This window comes from Podarcis muralis, chromosome 13 (genome assembly GCF_964188315.1).
Source record: "Podarcis muralis chromosome 13, rPodMur119.hap1.1, whole genome shotgun sequence".
Taxonomy (NCBI): domain Eukaryota; kingdom Metazoa; phylum Chordata; class Lepidosauria; order Squamata; family Lacertidae; genus Podarcis; species Podarcis muralis.
Window position 1 is genome coordinate 31,959,702 of NC_135667.1, and position 21,626 is coordinate 31,981,327.

At 45.9% G+C, this 21,626-nt stretch overlaps 1 protein-coding gene across 11 annotated transcripts in view; it reads left to right on the top strand.

The window, feature by feature from the left end:
- Positions 1 to 6,119: 6,119 nt before the first annotated feature.
- The window catches only part of SRCIN1 (SRC kinase signaling inhibitor 1), a 259,534-nt gene continuing 244,027 nt past the window's right edge, over positions 6,120 to 21,626 (top strand). For 5 of the 11 annotated variants that reach the window (XM_077917318.1, XM_077917325.1, XM_077917319.1 and 2 more), the window contains exon 1: positions 6,121 to 6,451. In XM_077917318.1, the coding sequence (XP_077773444.1) occupies positions 6,430 to 6,451 (22 nt within the window). In that variant the 5' untranslated portion in view covers positions 6,121 to 6,429. Of the gene's footprint in view, positions 6,485 to 21,626 lie in introns of all 11 variants that reach the window. The other 6 variants (XM_077917322.1, XM_077917321.1, XM_028703759.2 and 3 more) reach the window with 4 other exon arrangements.

Below are 21,626 nucleotides of genomic sequence, written 5' to 3' on the forward strand. Positions count from 1 at the left end.
TTGTATGTGTTGGGAGCGGGTAAAAGCAAGTTCGGAGTGACTCATGTTTTTTAAAAGAGGCTATATATTTATAAAGTCTTCCCACACAAGCTTCCCACACGCATCTGTCCCTTGGTTATACTGTCATCCCTGTAATCGCACCCTGACAACAGTGTTGTGGACACAGGCGTGTTAATCTGCCTTGTCTTCTGTGCAAACATGCAACTAGCCCTTACAGGTTGTGCGGGGCTAGCCATTAAAAACAGCCACTTATAACTCTCTTCTCATCTCTTTCCATAACTCTATCCTAAGGATCTACCCAAAGCAACAAAAGCTCCTGTACTCTTTGCAAGCTTTTGCAGATTTTTCAAAGGGCCTTGACTCATGCAGAAGAAACCTCAGAAGGTTTTCAGAATCTTCCTTCCCACCTTTCTTTCTGCGTTACAGTCAGATCTTGGGTATACTTTGAACTAAAGAAATATCAAATCTGAAGCCTCCCATCAAGTTGCGCAGCTTGTATGCACTATGCAAATTGAGCAAATCTGCATGTATTTGCTTGTTTTGCATACTTTTCTTTTCCTAATTTCTGTTGAGCCTTCAGAAGAGCAAAGGGATGTGCAGGACCCTACTGGAAATATAAAACAAAAAACAAAATTAAAAGGGGTTGGTGTTTTTGTTTTGTTTTGTTTGCTTTTATTATCATGTGGTTAAGGGTGATTGGTTATTTTTTTTTAAGGTCTCCACTTCTCTGTGAAATGAGTATTTGGTACCGACCACAAGAGTTTCTTTCTTTGCTTTCTGAATGTATCCCTCGGTTCAGAAACCATCAGCGACCCTGGCCTTATGGATCTCAGCGCTCTGATCCTCAGAGGTAGTGCGACGACATGGGGAGCAGTGCACCATGCAGCAGTTTTACGTGAGGGAATGTGTGGAGTAGCAGTGACAGCACTTTTGCATGCTGGGGTGGCGCAGAATGAGGGGGCAGTGAGGTCAGGGGAGATGGCCACATATTCACACACCCCTCTTTATCATCCATCCAAGCAGCCGAGGAGTACGATCAGAGTTCAGGGACAAATTCCAGCTGGGCATAAACACTTGGGCTGTGAAGCAGGGCCAGTAAGGGGTGTGGCCTGGTCGGTTAGGGTTCCAAAGGCCCGAAACAGAAGCCTAGAGGGCCACATTTGGCCCCTGGGCCTAAGACTCCCCACCCCTGTAGCCAGAAGGGAGAATATCCTTCTTGGTGCCAACAGGGAAGTCTCGACTAGAAGAGGGATGTGGTCTTGATGGAATGGAGGAGGCTGATTGAATTGGCCGATTCTTCTGGTGTCTAAAATATGCCTCCTTTTTGCGCACATTTTCTTGCTGAGGACCTGGAACAAACCTTTTAGAAGTAATCCCTTTCTCTGGGCCCCTCTTTCTCTCTCGCTCTCTTTCTGTGTGTGCCAGCCAGGTCTAGACAGCCAGGATGTAAAAAGATCAATGGTCATCTTTTCAATTATTCATTGATTTATTTCCTTTTCACTTTGCTTGTTCTTAAAACAAGTGTGTTTGTGTGAGGGTGGGTGGGCGGGGGGAGAGAAGCAATGGGAGTTTCAAGCACCTCCACCCAGAGACACACCTGCTTTCTAGTGATGGAGAAGCTTCCTCCAGGGAAGACCTCCCCACACCAATCAGCCTCCTCCCTACCCCCCTCTCTCTAATTCATTCTTGCCGTGTGCTTTTCCCAGAGGTGGATACCTGATCTCCTTGGAAGCCCCAAGAAGAGCAAACGCCATACGTACCTGTCTCAACGCGCTCCTAAAATTACAGGTACCAAATGCCGGGAGGGGAAAAAGAAGACAAAGGCACCCCAGTTTTCCAGGCCCGCTCTCCGCTCACCAGGACTTCAAAGCGGAGCCCAGCACCAGTCTGTGTTACCTTGGCTGTCCCTTTCGTGAGGTGAGTAACCAGTTTTGCTTAGTAGTGCATGGCTTGGAGCGGCGAAGAGGTGCAAAGGGTGGGAGAGGTATAATTCATGTGAAAATGAGTGGCGGTGGCAAGAGGCACCTGTGATGTGTTTCCATATCTTACCTTGAGAAAAATGCTGTGGAGCCGGGCTGTCACTTCTCCCAGATCTGTTTGAACTTTGCAGTTCAGAAACGACGACCTGCCCTTTTAAAATAAAGGGCTTGGTGGATAGGTGGAGCTAATGTGTTGTCGCTGTTCTTTGAAATAGGCATTTGAGAACTTTCTCTTTGGATTTCTTTCTGGTGCTGCATAGTCGCTAAGAGACTGAGAGATGAATCAGGCAGCCCCTGGTTCGTATGTTGCCTAGGCGGTTTTGGGGTGCCCAATATTATTTCAGCCTCCGCACACCCCATCTGCACTATGGGGATAATAATACTCACCTGTCTTATTGGGTTGTTTATTGCAACAAAAGTAATGAGTGAACAATCTCTGAACACTCAAAAGCACAATGGAAGTTTGTGTTTCATAATCATTTAGGGTTGTTGTTCTTATTATTATGCTTGTTCCCCTCCAAAAGGTTAAAGGCAGGTAATAATGGATTTAAAAAGCAAATGTAAACTATCCCATTAAAAGCCAATCCCACATAAACATTAAAAATCATAATAGATGAAAAAACACTATTATTACTTCATTGGAGTTATACCCAGACCCCAAACATCAGCCTATGGGGTGAGCTTCAAAAAAGAAAAGAAAAGGGGGGGAAAGAATGTTTTTTTGGGGGGGGAGTTTTATTACTTCAGGACAGTCATGAAGAAAGCCTCTCCATGTGTCCTTGGCTGTCTTGAAAGTCGTGCATAGCTGCTGTTGCTAAGAGGATGTTTGATCTTAGTGGGATGGGACATAAGCAGGGCTGTACTTACTCTGTGCTAAAGGACAGAGAGAAAAGGGAAAAATATCAGCAAGAACATTCTTCCGCAAGAAAAGCTGAATTCTGTGTATCATGCATTTTCTTCTTCTTCTACTAATCAAGGGAAGGAGCTGTACTGAGCACAGAACCCTCGATCCCTTTGCAGTTGAGAATCCTGTTCAGCTCCACTTGCCTTTGGCTTCTACACTGTCATCTCCATGCTTTCCAACCAACCTATGTGGCTTAAAGGCCCTAGAGCCTTGTTAAGGATCCTAAATTCACACATCCCTACTAAGAAGATGCACAGGCTCTGGCCTTGGTGCGCCCCCAATGGAACATTCACTATGAATGCCTCTTTGCACACCCTTGTTGAATAAACAAGGGCATTCCTACAAGAGCATTTGATCTTGTGCAAGGTGATGGGATATGGAAGAGTCAACAGCGTCTCATGTTGCATGGCTCACACATTTGACTCAAGGCCCCTTGGCTGTCTGTAGCACTATAGCACTACAAAGCTGGTGCTCCAAAATCAAGGGGTCCACTGAGCTCCTGGCAGGCCAGCCTTATTGCCCTTTAGATCAGCCTTGTAAGGAAGCCCACAGAAGTTAATAACATGCAAAAATGTTTGCTTGCCTGCTGAGGGGCTAATAGCCTGTGATTCCATGCTGGCCACAGACGGGGAAGCCCCCTCCTCCTTGGCCGGCAATGATACTCAAGCTGCTGGCTTCTTAGACTAGTAAGAAAATGAAATAAAGGAAAAGAAGGACTCCTACCCAGTGGGTTGGTTAAGGAAGGACAGATTGCTCCACCTACTCTCTTCCATTCCCTTCTGTTGTGGCTAGCATGGAACGGAGTGGAAAGGCAGAGGAGATGGGCAATACTCTGTCTCTTTTCTGCCAGAGTTCATGATCACAGCCTCTGGCTATTAGACAAGTTGTTAAATCAGCCTTGTATTTCGATGCCATGCCAAGACTGCCTTGCTTCTCCCCAGCTTTTAATTAACAATAGTGCACCTTTTATGTCTCTTTATGGCTGCTGCTTTTAGTCTTGTGCTGCTATTTTATTACTGTTCGTGGTTTCATTGTTTTATGAATTTTGTTCTAAGCTGCCTTGAAAATTAGTTTATAAAGGGAAAGGTGGAGTATAAAATTTGCTATTCAAAATAAATAACAAATACCTGGCTGACATGCTGCATACAAAGGGCAGGCCGTAGGTTTAACAGCAGTGGACTGTATGTTTGCAGGCCTTGCGTAATGTTTTCTGGGTTAAACTGGGAACTGTACTTTAAGGGTGCTGGGAATTGCAGTTACATGAGGGGCATACTAGAGTTCCCAGGTTTCTTTGGGCGAAGTCATGTCCGTTGCGTGTACACAGCCTGAAAAAGGGGGCATTTCTGGTAAGGATTGTCAAGACTTTGATAAACCTCTCCTTCATCTATTTTGAGATTGACATGGAATAACAGACAAAATGATTGGTTTCTGACTTGGGTTCAGTTCCCGGCTGATCCATCAGCCCAGTAAATGCCTTCTAACAGTGCAATCATATGTAAGTTTACCTGGCAGTATGACCAGTTAAGTCCAGTGGTGTCTAGCAGGCCATCTTCTTCCTCTCTCAGCCTTCATTCTCCCCCTTCTAAAATTATTAGGAGCGGTGCCCTACCTTTCAGGGTTGCTATGGAGGAATGATGGTATTGCATTTTATGTGCACGAAAATGTCGCATAAACAAACCTCTGCATGGGGTGGACCTGTTTGTATGTTTTGTAGAACCAGGTTACTAGAGGGAGGTCAGTGGCAAGTTGCAGACACAGAAAGCCTGCTTATATTCACTTTAAGCCCGGGATTAATTATCCCACATATTGTTGCCAAAAGAAAACGAGCTTCCCTCCAGCCGGGAACACAGTATGATAGTGCCTTCTGTTCATTTAACAATCTCCTCCAGTCAGTAGGGTGCAAACAAAGTGCTGTCTTCTGCAGCACTCCAGCATGCTCCCTACCAATTGCCTCACATGATGCAATCCAATAGGCACCCATATTCATAGGCATGAAGCGACCAAGGAATTGCACATAAAAGAGTACTTCTAAAATAAATGCCTTGTTGCAGATAACCTATGTGAACTGTCTGCCTGCTGTTTGTGATGGACTCCCTTGTTTTAGAGAATCTTCAGCTAAATCCTATAATTCTTTCGTTCTCTTCACCCTCCTTAACTCACTACAAATGCCTGTATTTGCAGGTTTGGGGCAAGCTTGAGGACTAGAAGCGTTTCTTAAAATAAAAATTCAGAAATACTCTTGCAAGCCAGGTTGGGGGTTAGGGTGGAGAGTGACCAGCTTCCAGGCTAGAAAACTAAATCCAAACTTGCTGCTGCCTTGGTGATAATTATGTGAAAAGAACGCTGAGTGGACTGAGAATGGCTGAGGCATGATTGACAGCTGCCATGCTGTCTGGGGGAAATGATTGCAACAAAGAAACTTCATTGAGCTTATTCTTCCATCTCCTTCTCCTACCCCCATCACCCCTTCCAATTTTCTTTTCTGATGAAATTGTCCCTTCCAGTGAAATCAATACCAATTTCCATCTGGAGATGGGGGTGGGGATGGGGGCGCTGTGAGTGACGGCCGCAGATTGTAGAGCTTCCGCTGATTTCTCTTCCGCCCTCTCTGTTTCAAATGCATCTTTCAAGTAACATTTGGCACTCTATGTCGTTTTGTCTTCTCAACAACCCTACAGGGTAGGGCTTGGAACAGGACAATGCCTAGGCTCCTATCTCCAGGCAGCTGCGGATGTGATTTGCGTAGACTGCTCCATTGGCCTTCTGAGTCCCATATCTTTACCTTCTGACCAGTGGCATACATTTGTGGGCAGAGGATAAAGTGGCTGGGGATTGGGAGGCCACTGGACTCAAGTCGTGCCATAGCCTTTGGCAAGTTGCCACCCCCAATACTCCTGTCAAATAGGAATATATATGTGTTTTCACAGCACATACCTGTGAACAACTTTACTACATGTAGCTTCATGGTTGCAGCAGTTCTAGGGTTACCCTGTCTATACGTTACCTGTGGAACCCAGCTTATGCAGAGAGAAGGGGAGAGAGAGAAAGAGAGAGAGAGAGAAGGGGGAAGCCACGGATTTGCCTTTGCATTGCGGCCACACAGGTTCGGCTGCCTCCACCGGACTTGGCAGCATATGCCAGTAATTATGCACCGCCCTTGTATTCTTATTACCACCGTGATATCCTCCTGGCGTTTGTGCTAGACACCCATCTCTGAATAAAAGGTAGGGGCCTTTAAGAGGGGGAGAAGGGGAGAGAGAGAGTATGTGTCTCCCCCCAGCACATTAATCTATCATGAGCTAATGTGTTTTGCCCATTCTGTTCCTTTGTACTATCGCCAAGGCGTGCGCGCACACACACACACTCACCCACCCGCACACACACACACTCACCCGCACTCTCTTGTTGCACTTCTGCCACCGAGCTCTGATGGTTGGCTGGGCCTGAGCGAGTCCGCGAGAGACAGAGAGAGAGAGAAAGAAAGAGAGAGGCAGAGTGACTGACAGACAAGGCAGACGGAGGCAGAGGAACAAAGCCGAGACAACAATGGGAAATACACCGTCTCAAGGCATGTCAATGTTCATCCATTCTTAAGTAGCAGGTATTTTTTTTTATTGGTGTTTTGTTTTTTTTCTCAACCCTCCCTTTCTCTTTCCCAAACCCTGCTGGTACCTTAACGATGCTCCTGCCGCTCTGGTCGTGCCCTTATAGCCGGAGGTGTTGGCGTTTTGCTTGGAATCGGAACACAGGGAATGGACGTGGTTGTGGTGTTGTTATCATTTTTTTTGTAAAGGGGAAAAAGGGGTGTGTGGCGGGGTGACAGAAGCTCCCCCCTGCCCCTTGTGGTTGGGGAGGCAAGGTAGGATTCTGACTATCAAATCTGCCACTTAAGTGGGTGGTAGGGTGTGTGTGCTGGGGGAGAGATCTTAATATATAAACACTGAGCAGTTGTGCGGCCAGTGCTTTCTTTGGGTCTGTATATTTCCCCACCCCATTGTTGTCAAGGCTGCTGAGCTCCGGGGAGATTAACTAGCTACCGAATCTGCTGCCCTAGAAATATTGCTGAAAATAGAGGGGGAGGGGGGACAGGCAGCACATATTGATAGGTAGAAGAACCTCTTTGTTACCTCCCCCCCCCCTGCCACCTGGCATGAAAAGGTACATAAAGATTTGCCTGCTGATTTCAGTTTGTCAATGGTTGCACTGCTGTTTCTCCCCCTCCCCCCACACAAACCACCCCTTTTTATTATTATTATTTTTTCTCCCCTGCTGGAGATTAAGGTTGTTGCTGACTGCTTTGTTAACTCAGGAAGGCAGTAGGGACTGGGGGAAGAGAAAGTAACTGAGAGAAAGAAAGAGAAAAGATGTGAAGAGGAGAGACGATTGATTGGGGTTTTCTTCTTCTTCTTCATCTTCTTCTCAGTAGCTTGAGTGTGATCGCAGAGTGGGAGACCCTTTGGATTTCAGGTTGCATCGCCAACTTGGGGATTCTTTGCTTCCTTCCCTGAGCATCGGTGCAGGACCAAAATAAAGAAAAGAAAGCCACATCAGGGATATGAGAGGGGAGAACAGAAAAGAATGCATTGATTTCTTTCTTTCTCTCACCTTTGTGATGCAGAACATAGGATGCTTGTGTGGGGACATGCATGACGGATGGTTAAGAAGCACGTTTCCCGGGAGATGTTGTGCACGCAAATGTACGTGTTGGAGGTATCTTAGATATGTGCAATTCTTTTTTTAAAAAATCACCTAGCAAGGTTCTTTCTCTCTCTTCACCCTCTCCCCACTTGGCCAGCTACCATGTGCCAGCCTCTTTCAAGGGAAGAGCTTGTGATCGAGTTGGGTGTCCACTTGAGGTTCTCAAGAGGGTCTGGAAGAGAAGAGTCTTATGGTGCGAGACCGGTCTCTGTTGGGAGGAGTTAAGGAAACGGAGAGATGGTTGATGTTGGGGTTACGGCTGGCTTAGCCATGGAGGCAACCACATAATGGCCTGGGGTTGCCAGAATTCCAGGGGCATCTTACCTTAGCTATGCAGATGTCTTGAAGAGGGAGCCCCTGCCTTGACTTTTGCAAGAAGTGCACAAGAGCAGCTTAACAGCTCCCTTGGGGGTGAAACCCCCACCCCTCCTGCATTTCACTGGGACACACAGGGCAGGAATCTTCTTATCTTCACCTGTCTCCCTCCTGGCACCGATGCAGTTTTAAAAAGAAGGGAGTGAAATTAAACATGAATACGAGGCAAATAGGATAACGCTCAAGTTTTAGATCATTAAATGTGCTATTGGTATTCCACTTGCCGTTTGATAAGACATTATCATGAATAACAACAATAATTTAATTCATTAGTTACTTCGTTTGAAGCGTCTCTAGGCAATTTCACAATACAACAAAACATAAAGACATTGCATTTACAAAAAACAATTTAAAATAATTTCATATATAAAAGTGATTTCAAATCCAATACAGGTACTGATAAGACAATACAGATAAGACATGCGTAGGTGCATGCATTTTAATTCATTTGCAGCAGCAAAAAGAAACCTTGGGGGAAGTGGGAATTCTAAAAGGCAAGAGAGATTTGCTTAAGGGTTTGGAGAAGCAGCAGCCCTTTGTGTTTCTTTCATACGTTATCCTTGACAGAGCAACAGAAGGATTCCCCCCCCCCCCTAGGTATGTGTGATCTGGCCTCTAAGGCGGGAGTTGCCCAGTTCCAAAAAGTTCTCTGTTTTGCCCCTGTCCTCACCTGCCCCTTTACTCCAGGCCGCTGTGCCTGGCCTTGATCTGCTGGCAGTAGGGGAGATTTGAAAATCAAAATGTATGTGCTGATAGTAAAGCTAGCGACAAAGATGAATAAATCTGAGGTTTGTAGGATTCTCAGTGTTTGGTGGTGGGCAAAGAAAGACATTTCTAAGCAAAAAACCGGCCTTTTATGTTCGTAGAAGTGCTGCAACGTTGTTGAATCAAAAAATAAAGTAGATGCCGTGCTTAGGTACACAAGCAACCGCTTGGCTCGTATAATACAATAGAGAGATTTGGAACTTTTCCCTTTGTTTAGAATCAGGCTGCTGAGGAGGACAGAGTGACACAGGGCAAGGAAGGAAGAGTTTCAAAGGGCGTGTGAGTCAGGGAGGAGTTGGGGAGCTTAAAGGAGTCAGCAGGGCAGAGACTAGGCTCACCAGAGAAAGACACAGCATTTTAAAAATACAGAACCATGGAATGGCAAGAGTTGGAAGGTAACCCCAAGGGTCATCTAGTCCAACCCGCTGCAAGGCAGGAATCTCAAACCTAGCATCCATGGCAGATGGCCACCTAACCTCTGCTTAAAAACCTCCAAGGGAAGGAGAGTCTACCACCTTCCAAGGGACCCCATTCCACCATGGAATGCTCCTCTCATCAGAAAGGTCTTCCTGATGTTTACTAGGAATCTCCTTTCTTGTAACGAAGCCATGGGTCCAGGTCCTATCCTCCGGAGCAGGAGAAAACAAGATATGCTCCTTCCTTCACCACTGGAACAAAAAGAAAAAACCACTTCACTCTGCATGTATATAATCCGTGAAACTCTTTGCTACGGTGTGTTTTGATGGCCATCATAGAATAATAATAGAATAAGCCACTTTTCAAATCAAGGCACAGGAGGAATAGTCTCCCTAGTATTTACAAACCATGATAGCCAGCAGTGGAGCCTTCTGCTCCGGAGCCAAGTTACTTCTTTCAGCCAGAATCTAGGGACTGGGGTTGATAATTACTTGTATATATAAATAGACAGTTCCCAAAATCCCATCTCTTTGTCATTCTTTAGGGAGAGGAAAACGGGAGTACTGAAAGGGATAGGGAAACAGATCTAGGGAAAGAAGGCCAGTTCTTGAGTTGGAAGAGTGGTATGATGTGTGTTGCCCATGTCCATCTCAATAACTCACTTTCGGATGGGGCTAAATGGAGCATGTAGTGCTCTGGATGACTGTAGCCTCAGGAAATCATGCCCCGTTAGGCTGCCCAGCAACACAGCAAGGCACAGCCTTCCTGGTCAAGCACTCTCAGTGTTGGGATGGAAGATTGTCATACCACCTCAAAAAAAGACTGGAGCTAGCAGCACTGGAGGGGGAGTGAGGTAAATTAGCAGTAAAAGTTGGTAGTGGGGCCCAGCAAGGAGGGAGGAGCTGAAACAGGCTGAGGAGCTCTGATGGCAGGAGTGTGTGGGGTTAAGTGGGGAAGGGTGAAAGAAGCAAGCGGGTGGGTTGAGGGGAAGGCAAGAGGAAAGGCACTCCCTATTCCTTCTCAAACGCCCCATCACAGCTGTTGAATTTCATGCACAGTTACTGGGAAAATAATAATGCTTGGTATTTATGATTCCTTCCATTTCCAATGTTCTCAGGCCGCGAGTGCCATTGCTTATGTAGCCGGAACAGCACTACCCATACACAGGAGGGTGCGGGGGTATTAGCAGACTCAGGAGATTCCCAAAGGCTTGCAAAAGTACAGAATATATTTAGCGGGGAAAGAAACTTTAGGGGGACTCCCCCCGCAAAACAGCTCAGTGATGACTGAGCATGCTCAGTGGGCATGGAAGACTGCAGGTGAGGAGGAGATGGGAAAATGGGAGCAGGGAGTGCATTTGAGTGGCTGGAGCCCCGTGGAGCAGCAATCCATACCACTACATTTTGTTGCAAGTCCCACTTGCACTTGCTTCTCTCTCCCTGCACCCTGCTGGAGAGGTATATCTATATTTCCTATTTCCTTAGCACTCAAAATTTTATCTCAGTATTCCTTAACAATAACCCCGTGTAGCCGACCCATATTACAGAAGGGGAAGGGACTGGGGCTCAGCATGAGTGGTTTGCCAAAGACCGCATACTGCAGGCGTAGGGAAAGTTTGGCCCTCCTGATGTTGTCAAACTACAACTCCCATCAACCCCAGCAAGCATGGCCAGTACTGTAATGGCAACAACCTGAGGGCTAAAGGTTTCCCACGCCTGAACTGTTGAGTTCGGTCTTGAAGTGAGATTTGAACCAGGAGCACTCGGTTCATAGCCACTCAGTGAAACACCAGCTCTGCTGCCATCAATTTCTGGACTGCTTGTGATGTTTGTTATGGCACCTAGCTGAATGCCGAACTAGATCAGTTTAACTCTTAAATACATTAACCCCCCCAAAGTCTGAAGTCTTTATTTTCATGGGAAATAGGGGCACGTAGGAAGTAGGGGTGGAAGACTAGGGAGATGGAGTAGTAGCAGAGGACTGCTGGCCCATGCCTTTGAATTGATGGATTATTTTTGTCCTGTGTGCTGGGGCCTGAGGGCTGGAGATTGACTTGGAGATGGTCAGGGAGGACAGCCTGCAGTTGCTTAGCAACTGCTAGAAAGGGGGGGGGAAGCAGTGGAGGTGTTGAAAAGGGTACAGAGAAAAGAGTCGGCATTGCTGACACAGGTCTAAGGAATCAAAACTGGGATGGGCTGCAGAGCCAAGTCCTAATGTGTGGCCCACCCACCAGCAACTAAACTTTGGGGTCTCTTTCTTACTCCGAAACAGAGAGACCCATATTGCAACACTCACTTCTGCTTCCTTTCCACACTACACTGTTCTGCCTTTGAGGAAGGATCATATCTCTTTGGCAGAAGGTCCCAGATTCAACTCCTGGCATCTCCAGGTAGGGCTGGGAAAGACCACTAGTCTCTAGATGGGCCAGTGGTCTGACTCAAGTATAAGGTAGCTTCCTATGTATTAAGGACTCTTCAGAAGCTACTCTAGAGCTATTAACAGCTCACTAGTTCATCACCTCTCGAATCTGCTTGGCTTCCATTCAGAGTGCATTAAGATGAATTGGACAGCACGCAGATGTGCCCTGTGTAGCTATTTCTCTTAAAACATCAGCATATTGAACTATTCAGCCCATTAAACTTACTTAAGTTGCAAGGTATACACTGGGTAAAATAATAGCAGTCCTTCCAGGGGTCCTCGGCAGTGGCCCTGCTACTTAGCCATTCAGATCACTGCTGTTTGTTATCCTCCTGGTTCCCAGATTGGCATTCTTCTAGGATATCCAGTATGTCACAATGACCAGCCTAGCCTTTCCTCTGTGGTCATTTAGCCCAAGGCTTGGGCAGATGGTAGAGCTGGATCTTCTGACAGATCTCTGGTTGGTTTGCAGTAGATCAGCAAGGATATCTGACTCCAAATCGCTAAACAGTAACAGTAACAAAATGACTCCCTTTCCACTCTGAATTATATTGATGAAATGTAGAAAGCTTGGGCTGAGTGGAAGGACTATGAGTTCTGATACTCAATACAGGTTCCTAGGCTCTGAATGTTTTAATTCTAACTGTATCACTTGGCTCAGGTTGGTGACCCTTGGGGTTCAAGTAAAAGAACAACAACCAAGAAGATCCTGCAGGACTGAAGTCTGTCCACCCTTGCTTCAGTCCATAGGTCTGGCCACTTGGTCATGCAATACTGGACATTTCCAGATGAGCATTCGTCCTGTTTTATTTGCAGGCAGATAAGACAGTGATGCCTATTTATAATGAGCATTTGCTCTGATTTGTTTTCAGGGAGGCTAGATGACCTTATGTCAAAGCAGATGTTAACCCACACCTTCCTGTGCAATTTCCCCTTACTGTAAAAAGTCAAATATTGGGGGGTTGGGAAGCAAGTTTTTTGTGCAAGAGCTCCGAACCCACTATAATTGTTCTTGAGCCCTACCAAAAATAGCAGTAGTCTGGAAGTGCCCACTGATACTCCTCCAAGCTCATGGGGATGCTGAGGATGGATTCCCTGCCAACACACATCTCCTAAACTTCAGGGTTCTTCGGCAAATGCCTGCTGTGCCCCCACCCTCATGGCATTCCTCTTTTCCTTTTGCAATTTCTCGTGTTTTGAACTGGTCCACTTGGCATCTCATCATGTCCTGGTTCATACTGCTTTTCTGAAGGGGCTCCCCTCCTCCAGTTGTGATACTGAGTATTCAAAAAAACAGCTTGAATGTCTGCAGCCCCGCTGGAAAAATCCACTTGTTTTGCTCGCCTGTGTCTGTGTGAAAAGCCAAATGTGCGAGATGCAGGGGAACTGATCTTTGTGCTTATTTTCTATCAATGTTCTCTTTATGGCTGCTGCTGCTGCTGCTTCTTCTTCTTCAATGCTCCACAGAAGGAGTGTTGCTCAGTGCTCCAGCGGCCACAGGCTTCTCACTGAGAAGGCACGCAGCTCCAGCCAGCTGCCCTGTAGCCAAGCGTAGACTGTGCAGAGCTAACAGCGGTACCAGGCGTCGGACCAAACCTTTGCTGTAGCAAAGAGGCCCGTTGTAACCATGCAAGGAGGGCGGCTGCCAAAAAGGGGGTGAAAAAAAGAGAAGTCCTCTAACTAAATAAAAATGAAACAAGCTGGGATTTAATTATAGGATTGATTCTTCTCTTTGCTGTACATTGATTTGTACTGGGCAGTCATTGCTAGAGACAGCGCAGCTGCCTTCTGCCCTCTGTGGTAAGCTGGCCTCCCAATGTATGCACACAGCAGACACACACTCCTCTCATTCTGCCAGCGTGCTGTTGGGGAGGGGAGGGTGGCTGCATCTGAATATTCTTGGCATGAGGAGGGAATCAGGCTGCCTATGTCATGCGGGTGTGGAGGGAAAGAATTTGTTTCCTTTAGGGAACGAAGCAGCATAGTGGCTATTTTTACATCCTGAGCTATGACACTTCTCCAGATTCCACCACCATCTGAGGTACCAGGGATGGGGTCCTTCAGTGGCAGGGCCTGTCCTGCCCCAGGGGGATACCCAACACGATGTATATGTGATGATGGCCCAAGGAAAGGGGAGATGAGAAGCTCCAGGGTTCCAGGCACACAGGAAGGCAGAGAAAAGTTGGATCAGCACCTTGGAGAGGGACCTAGGTGTGTGTCCCGTGAGCGCAGTTCACAGTCCTGCACTATGGCACAGCATACAAGTTGCCCTGGAGCAACTAGGAGATCTTCATAGTCTGGGCTAGGTATTGCTTGACGGGGGGCCTCACCTTCTGAATGCTGCACATGTCTAGTTAAAAGGGCTACTGCCTTCCTCGACAGCTGTTGGCTTCTCTTAAACCAGGGGTTTGCCAACATGTGAACCTCCAGATGTTGTTGGACTGCTGCTCCCAGCAGCCCCAGCCAGCATGACCAATGTTTAGGGAAGAAGGGAATTAGAATAATAGAATAATAGAATTGTAGCGTGGCATGGGACCCTGAGGATTATCCAGTCCAAGCCCCTACAATACCGAAAAACGTAGCTGTCCCATACGGAGATCGAACATGCAACCTTGGCATTATCAGCATCTATCCAACTGAGTTATTGCGATCACAATACTGTATCTGGAACAGGCGTATCTCGTCCCGTGTTGCCATTTGTGGCAAAACAGGAAGTGCGTCCCTGCCTGCTGTGCTGCCTCCAGTACTGCTGCTGCGCCATCTGCCTTTGCCACCGGTGCCGGTGCCAATTTCCCGTGATATTTCACAAGATCTCGCCAGAAATTGGCATTGATGCTGATGCCTCTTCTCCACCAGCGGTGAAGCCTACAGGGCAAGTGGGACATTTGTGGGGATGTTGCCTCAGAGGTTTTTGCCGCCTGAGGTGGCAGATTCACTCCGCTTCATGGGTGGGCCGGTCTTTATCTAGATGGCTGCAGGTCAGCCACCTATGTTTTAGGCCCTGGAGTTTCAAACTGTGAGGGTATCTTCTTGGGGTTCTCTGAGGAGTCTGTGGGCCAATCTTCAGAGCCTGGTGGCTGAGGTGTCCCATCAGACTTTAGGGGAGGAGATATGGGCTGCCAGGGAGTGAACCTGTGGCCTTCTGAATACAAAACTAAAGCTTTTTCACTGCGCTATGCCTCTTCCCCCGCAATATAACACCAGCCATATATTTCATCCCCTGGATTTAGGTCTTCGGCTAAAATCCCACCACAAACTCAGCAGGTAGTCTCAGGCAAGGTACCTTCCTCAACCTCAGCCCATCATCTCTGATATAGGGATAATGATACTGAACAAGCTTAATAGTTGTGATGAATTCTACAATTGTGTCTGGGAAGCGCTTTGGACGCTTAATATTCAGCATTGTTCCTCAGGCCTCCAGAAGACAGAGAGGGGCTTTGTTCTATTTCTTGCCATTAAGATGCTTCGTAATATATCAGTAAGTCATAGAAACAAACAAACAAGATGCTATTTCACAGAATAGAAGAGAGTGGGAGGCAGAGCATGACCAAAAATAACACAAAAAGGTGTTGAAACAATGAAAGGTGGACATATTTATTATCTCAGTAAGGATACAGGCTGGGACTGGGTAGGTAGGGTTTGTTTTAGATTAGGGATTCTTCTAATCTAACACCTTACTTTCTCTTCTGTTCAGAAACTGGAATTGGGCCACCCATACCTAACACTTGTCAGCTCTGCTCTCTTTGTGCTTTGCTCTGCTTACCTGGGCAAGGCTGATTCATTTGCTTAGTCTTCCAACCTCTGTATTGTAACTACTATTCTCCAGTGAACTCAGACTCGTTATTTCTGGCGTGGGGTGGAAAGTTGCAAGCCAAGATTCTCTGCAAGTGCAGAAAAAAGCACAGAATATGTAATTCAGTTGAGATAACTTAGCATCCTGGGAATCTCCCTTTTTCATTCCTTGACTGAATTGTCAGCAGGTGGGGGAGGGGACCTTGTGGGCACCCAGGAAGATATCTGTGGGTGCAGGGTCACCCCTGGGCACCACATTGGAGACCCCATTCTGTATTACTTCACTCACTTCAAATATGGTAAGCTGATGAGGCCCCTCCTGCTCATTCTTCTGACTGAGGCCCTTAGCTTCTGTCCCAAATTCTTTTCCTGATGGCACCATCCTGCCATTTTCAGTGGGAAATCTTTTGTTTTCTCATTGAAGTAAACAGAACTGAAAACGTGCTTAATGTTGGATGGAGATATGAAGGCCCTAGAATGGAAAAATGGAGTGGCGGTGGGGAATATGTTGCCTGCTATTCTTCTCTTCTTTTTTTGAGGCCATCGCATCTCTAATGTTGAATGGCGCATGCGGAGTTTGTACACCTTGAGGTTATGAGGATAGTTGAAAAGATGCAAACAGCATCCGGTGAAATCTCAGTGGCTGGATTGGACAGGGTTTTAGTGCCCTGCATTGCTCTTCTGATGAATGCAGCATAAATTGTGCAAAATAACCAACTATATGTGCATCTGGTTTGTTTGGCATCATTTATACAGGCTGCAGAATTCCGTTTGGTGCCAGCTTGGTGCAGTGTACACAGAACCCTGTTTATTTCTGAGATCTCCCTCTTGATTATGCCATCTGAGTGCAGGATTCTAACAACAAGGACATAGGGGTCTAAATGAATAATTGGTTTCCAAGTTCCATAGTAAACTGCTTGGAGGATTTTGGCAACCAAGCAGAACATAAATCTTGTCAAATAAATAAATAGCAAGTTAAAAAAAAATGCATCCTGATTTAAACAGTGGTACATTCCATGTTGATTGTCATATCATATTTGTTGCTATTTTTATTTTTTAAAGTGTTAATTATGCTGGCTAACACAACCTCTGGGGCTCAGCACTGCATGCAGAAAGCATCCCAGGTTTTCTCCCTGGCCTCTGCAGCTAAAAGGACCTTGGGAAATATCTATGCCTGAGACCATGGAGAGTCATTGCTAATTGGAGTAGACAGTACTGGACTAAACATCCAAATGGTCTGACTCAGAATAAGACAGCGTCAAAAATAATAATACAATTGTAGAGTTGGAAGGGACACCGAGGGTCATCTAGTCCAACCCCTGCAATGCAGGAATCACACTTATTCATTATATGGCTTTTAAGATCGTAAGAAGAGCCCTGTTTCATCAGACCAAAGGTGTGTCTTGTCCAGCATCCTCTGCTCACGGGGCCCATGGGAAGCTTGCCCAAAGCAGGACCTGAGTGCAGCAACACTCTCCCTACTTGGGATTCCCCTAGCAGCTGCTATTCAGAGACATACAGCCCCCAACAGTGGAGGTGGAACGTAGCCATTGATGATGATGATAATAATTTATTTATACCCCGCCCATCTGGCTGGGTTTCCCCAGCCACTCTGGGTGGCTTCCAACAAAATATTAAAATACAGTGGTCTGTTAAACATTAAAAGCTTCCCTAAGCAGGGCTGCCTTCAGATGTCTTCTAAAAGTCTGGTAGTTGTTCTTCTCTTTGACATCTGGTGAGAGGGCATTCCACAGGGCTGGTGCCATTACCAATAGCACTTATCCACCATGAATTTATCCAATTCTCTTTCAATTCCAAAATTTCAGTATGTGAATGTGTGAAGAAGTCCTTTCTCTTTTCTGTCCTGAATCTTCCAATGTTCAGCTTTGTTGGGGCAAGGGGAACCTCTTTTAAGGGACCTGCCACTATGTTGGCCCCGGGTGTGTAGGCTTGGCCTTCCCTGAGCCAAAGCTGATGGAAAAGGAACTTCTTCAATTTTCTGTCCAGAGACAGCAAATACTGTTTTCTTTCAGGGTGTGGAACTACTGTGTCTTTCCTTTCCCCCGCCCTCTTTTTCTATCAAAATTTTAGACTGTAAGTGTCATGGGGCAGAGACCTCTTATGTATGCTGTTCTGTAACGTGCCACATTCACTGATATGAATGGACAAATGAGTAAGAGAAAGCTTGTCTAGGGATGTTGCAGGCTGCAGTTTCATACAGTCTCCCCAACTTGCTGCAGAGCTGTGTGGTGCAGAATTTAGAGAACCCCAAGCTATTACTGATTCACCCAGGGAGAGGCTATTTTGGGATTGAGAACATTCTCGCAAAACGAAAAATGAAGTTTGGAGAGGTTGCTCCCATTGCGTTTCCCTGATATAGATTGAAGGTGCATAGTATTGATGTAATGTATGTTTCCCCCTGATGTTTCTTAACCATCCAGCTGTGCACAGAAGCAGAATGAACTTTTCACAATGTTTCAGTGGATAATAAAGTGTGTGGTGGAGGTCATAATCTATCCAGTCATCCTTAATCTGCTCCATATGTTGCAACAACAACAACAACAACAACAACAACAACAACAACAATAATAATAATAATAACAATAATACTTATATAGTACTTTCTGAGTTTTTCACTTGCTTCACACACATATTTCCTTAGTAATCCCTAGAACAGCCCCTCAAGGTAGTGAGCCAGCATGCTGTAGTGCCTAAAGTCATAAAATCATAGAGTTGGAAGGAACCTTAGAGATCATCTAGGCCAACCCCTACCAATGCAATGAATTCCCAGCTACAGTATCCCTGCTAGATGGCTTAAAAACCCACTAGTGATGGAGATCTTGCCAATGTCTGAGGCAGCCTGTTCCACTGCTGAACACCTTGCAGACTCAGGAAATTCTTCCAAATGTTTAGGGACCATGTCAGACTGGGAATGAGGAGATGTGGGTTCAAATGCCTACTCAGCCATGAAGCTGGCTGGGTTATCCTGAGCCCGCCACCATCTCTTGGCCTAACCTGCCACACAGAGCTGTTGTGAGGATAAGATGGGTGTAGGACTGGTAATGGGGAGGCGAACCAAATGCGGGAAAGGTCCTGAGAGAAGCAGAGACTTAACATGCAACACAAAATCTCAGTGGGGAGATGGACTGCATTAAGTGTATGAAGTAGGAATTAATTAAAGTATAAGGCTGTACCTTTATATATATCGCATGATACATCTTCTCTTTATATAGTACCTTTTGCCTATATATTTTGTTTTGGGGAGCAAAGTATCCTGAACTTAGGAGGTGACTCTGGTTTGTTTCCGTTAAGCTCGTGTAAGACAAGTTCCTGGTAGTGAACCAGTGCTGTGGTTTCGTGTTAATTATTGTTGATGGGGTGGCGTGTGCCATTTGGACACCAAAATGTCTTAGGCTGACCCCAGGTACATGGGAGAAGCCTGACCACAATGGCTAGTAATGCCCAGTTCATTCTCAACAAAGTGATCTGTAGGGTTTTGCTTTCCACAGCTCATGTATAAGTCAGGAGACACTTGCCTGTAGTGGCCAAATTTTAAAGACCAAGTCCATGCTAGTAAGGCACAAACAGGAAAGGATGGGTTAATGGACCTGGAATGATCCAAGGGCCCATTGTAACAGGGCAATCAAGTCTTTTTGCACCTTAATGAGTTATTACTTGAAACAGAGAAAGCTCTGAAAGAAACCTTTGCATGTGTAAATTAAGTTTCCTTTGAAGTTTTGAAGTATACTGTTTTTTTCCAGCATGGGCCTCTCCAGGCAAAACAGCTTCCTCTTGCTAGTTTGAGGCACTCAGTGGAGTAGTATTTTGTTTGCGCTTTCTTTCTCTTGTAGATTAGCACCACCATCCATGCTAATGAACATAATAAAATATTATCAATAGCCATTTTAAGGGCCATACACACACCCCCTTTTAAAATGGACTCCATCAGTATATATTAAATGCAGGATCACGTCATAGAGTCTTGAAGCCAGGGGTTGACTTTGTTTTCTTTGCTGCTCATGACCAGCACTTGGCATGAGAGTTGGCAGTGAACAAGAGTGCTCTGGAGGAAGCTGCTAACCCAGCAAGGCCCAGAGCTTCCATTAGCTCCTCCTCTTCTTGATCATCTGCTGGGTCATTATTTAATGGATCTTCTTCCTCCTCCTGGGTAGTGCCTTGTTCCAGAGAAGACCACTGGCAACAGAACCTTCCTGGCAGCTAAAGAGGAACCCCTGACAGCAACACTGGGCTTCTTACCAGCTCTGTTGCCACCTTTGCGCTTGAAACTTTGTGGTGGAGGCAGCAGTGAAGGAAGAGAACCGCATCAAGGCAGGGCTTGGGAAATGGCCAGAGGGGTTATCAGGGGGGCAAGGTGAGGCAGACTCTTCAGGCTACCTTGGGACTAATGGGGGTTCTTTCACTTCCTCAGATCCTGTGATCATTATCCTTGCCTGTGTGCTGCCGCTGAGGGAAGTCCAGACGGTGGTGATGAGAGAATGGGCCTCCTTTGTCCTGGCCCCCTGTTTATGGAATTATCTCCCCAGGGAGGCTCACTTGGCGCCAACCTTGCCATTGTTTTGGCCCCATGCAAATATACTTTTGTTTTCTCAGGCAGCACCGATGATATAATATTGCATTAATATTGCATTAAAAAATCTGTTTTTTATATGTTTATGTGATTTCATAATCACATTTTTTTTTATTTGGCTCTACATTTCTTTGGGATTAAAAAGAAAATTAGTGGGAAGCAATACGTGAGTTTAATAAATTGAAAGTGAAATCAGTGGTACTGGGCTTTTTTGCAGGGTCCCCAACTTCTTAATCACAGGAGATCTCTCTGAGATGTGGGTTGGGTAGGATCCTGACATTTGGTGACCCAGGCGAGAAGCCGGAGTAACTTTCCTTATTAAATCCCAGTGCTGGGCTTTCTAAGCACGATTGGGACCAGAGTGGGATCAGCAGACCAGATCCACAGAAGGGCTGATGCAAAAGCAAAGTGCATTATAAACTAAGGGAGCTTTGAAGTCTGTGTGAATCTGCGGTTGGGTTGGTTCAAGGACTGTGGCAGACAAAAAACACACACGTAGGTATCTGAGAGGGGAGCTGTTAGGCCAAAATATGAGAAGGAAGACTGAGTATTACTGAGGGCTTATCTGTCAGTAGAGTTGTGGCTGTGCATTTGGCAAATCAAATAATGATGCAGCATTTTTAAAGCACAGACGTTCAATAGTTGCACTAATTACAGAAACATTTTAAATCCCACCCTTCTCCCGAGGAGGTTGGGGGCAGCAGTCATTCCCAACCCCAACCCACCCCCAATCTAATCCTCACAAGAGCCCTGTGAGGAAGATTTATAAGCATTTATAACTAACCCATGATCTCCTAGTGAACTTCTTGTCTAAGTGAGGATTTGAAGCTGGGTTTCCCGGGTAGCGCTGTGGTCTAAACCACTGAGCCTAGGGCTTGCCAATCAGAAGGTCAGCGGTTCGAATCCTTGCGACGGGGTGAGCTCCCGTTGTTCAGTCCCAGCTCCTACCAACCTAGCAGTTCAAAAGCACGTCAAAGTGCAAGTAGATAAATAGGTACCGCTCTGGCAGGAAGGTAAACGGTGTTTCCATTTGCTGCTCTGGTTTCACCAGAAGCAGCTTAGTCATGCTGGCCACATGACCTGGAAAAACTGTCTGCGGACAAACATAAGCTCAGAGTCATTCACAACTGGACTTAACTGTCAGGGGTCCTTTACCTTTACCTTTTCCCTGGTCCTAGCTAGACACTGTACCTTACTATGCCCTCGCTATTGATGACTGCTGGTACTCCTGTCTGGAAACATTTGCAATTATAGCTGGTAATTGGTGGGATAAGTTTCAGTGTGCTACTAGGTCCTGTCTGCTGCAGGGCACAAATAGCCCTTATTGGTGCCCTTGCTAGCAAGTGTTGCATCATAATGAAATGTTTTGAAAAAGTATAAGATGCTATTTGTGCTATTACTACCAGTGAATAAAGTCCTCAACAACGTGGGACCAGTTTACTTGAAGGATTCCCTTACGCCATATATGTCTACTCGGCTGCTTCAGTCTTTGGAACTGATACTTTTACAAATGACACATAATGTTTATTGTGAATGTGCAAGGAATCTGTTATTCTGGGTTGCATTGCCTGCATTCTCTACCCATTAATATTAGGCAGGTGTTTTAACTGTATGGTTTTTGGTGCCTGCTAAATTTTTTTTTTGCATTTAGCTAAGCCTGCCCAGACATGTCTTTTTATTTTATTATGTG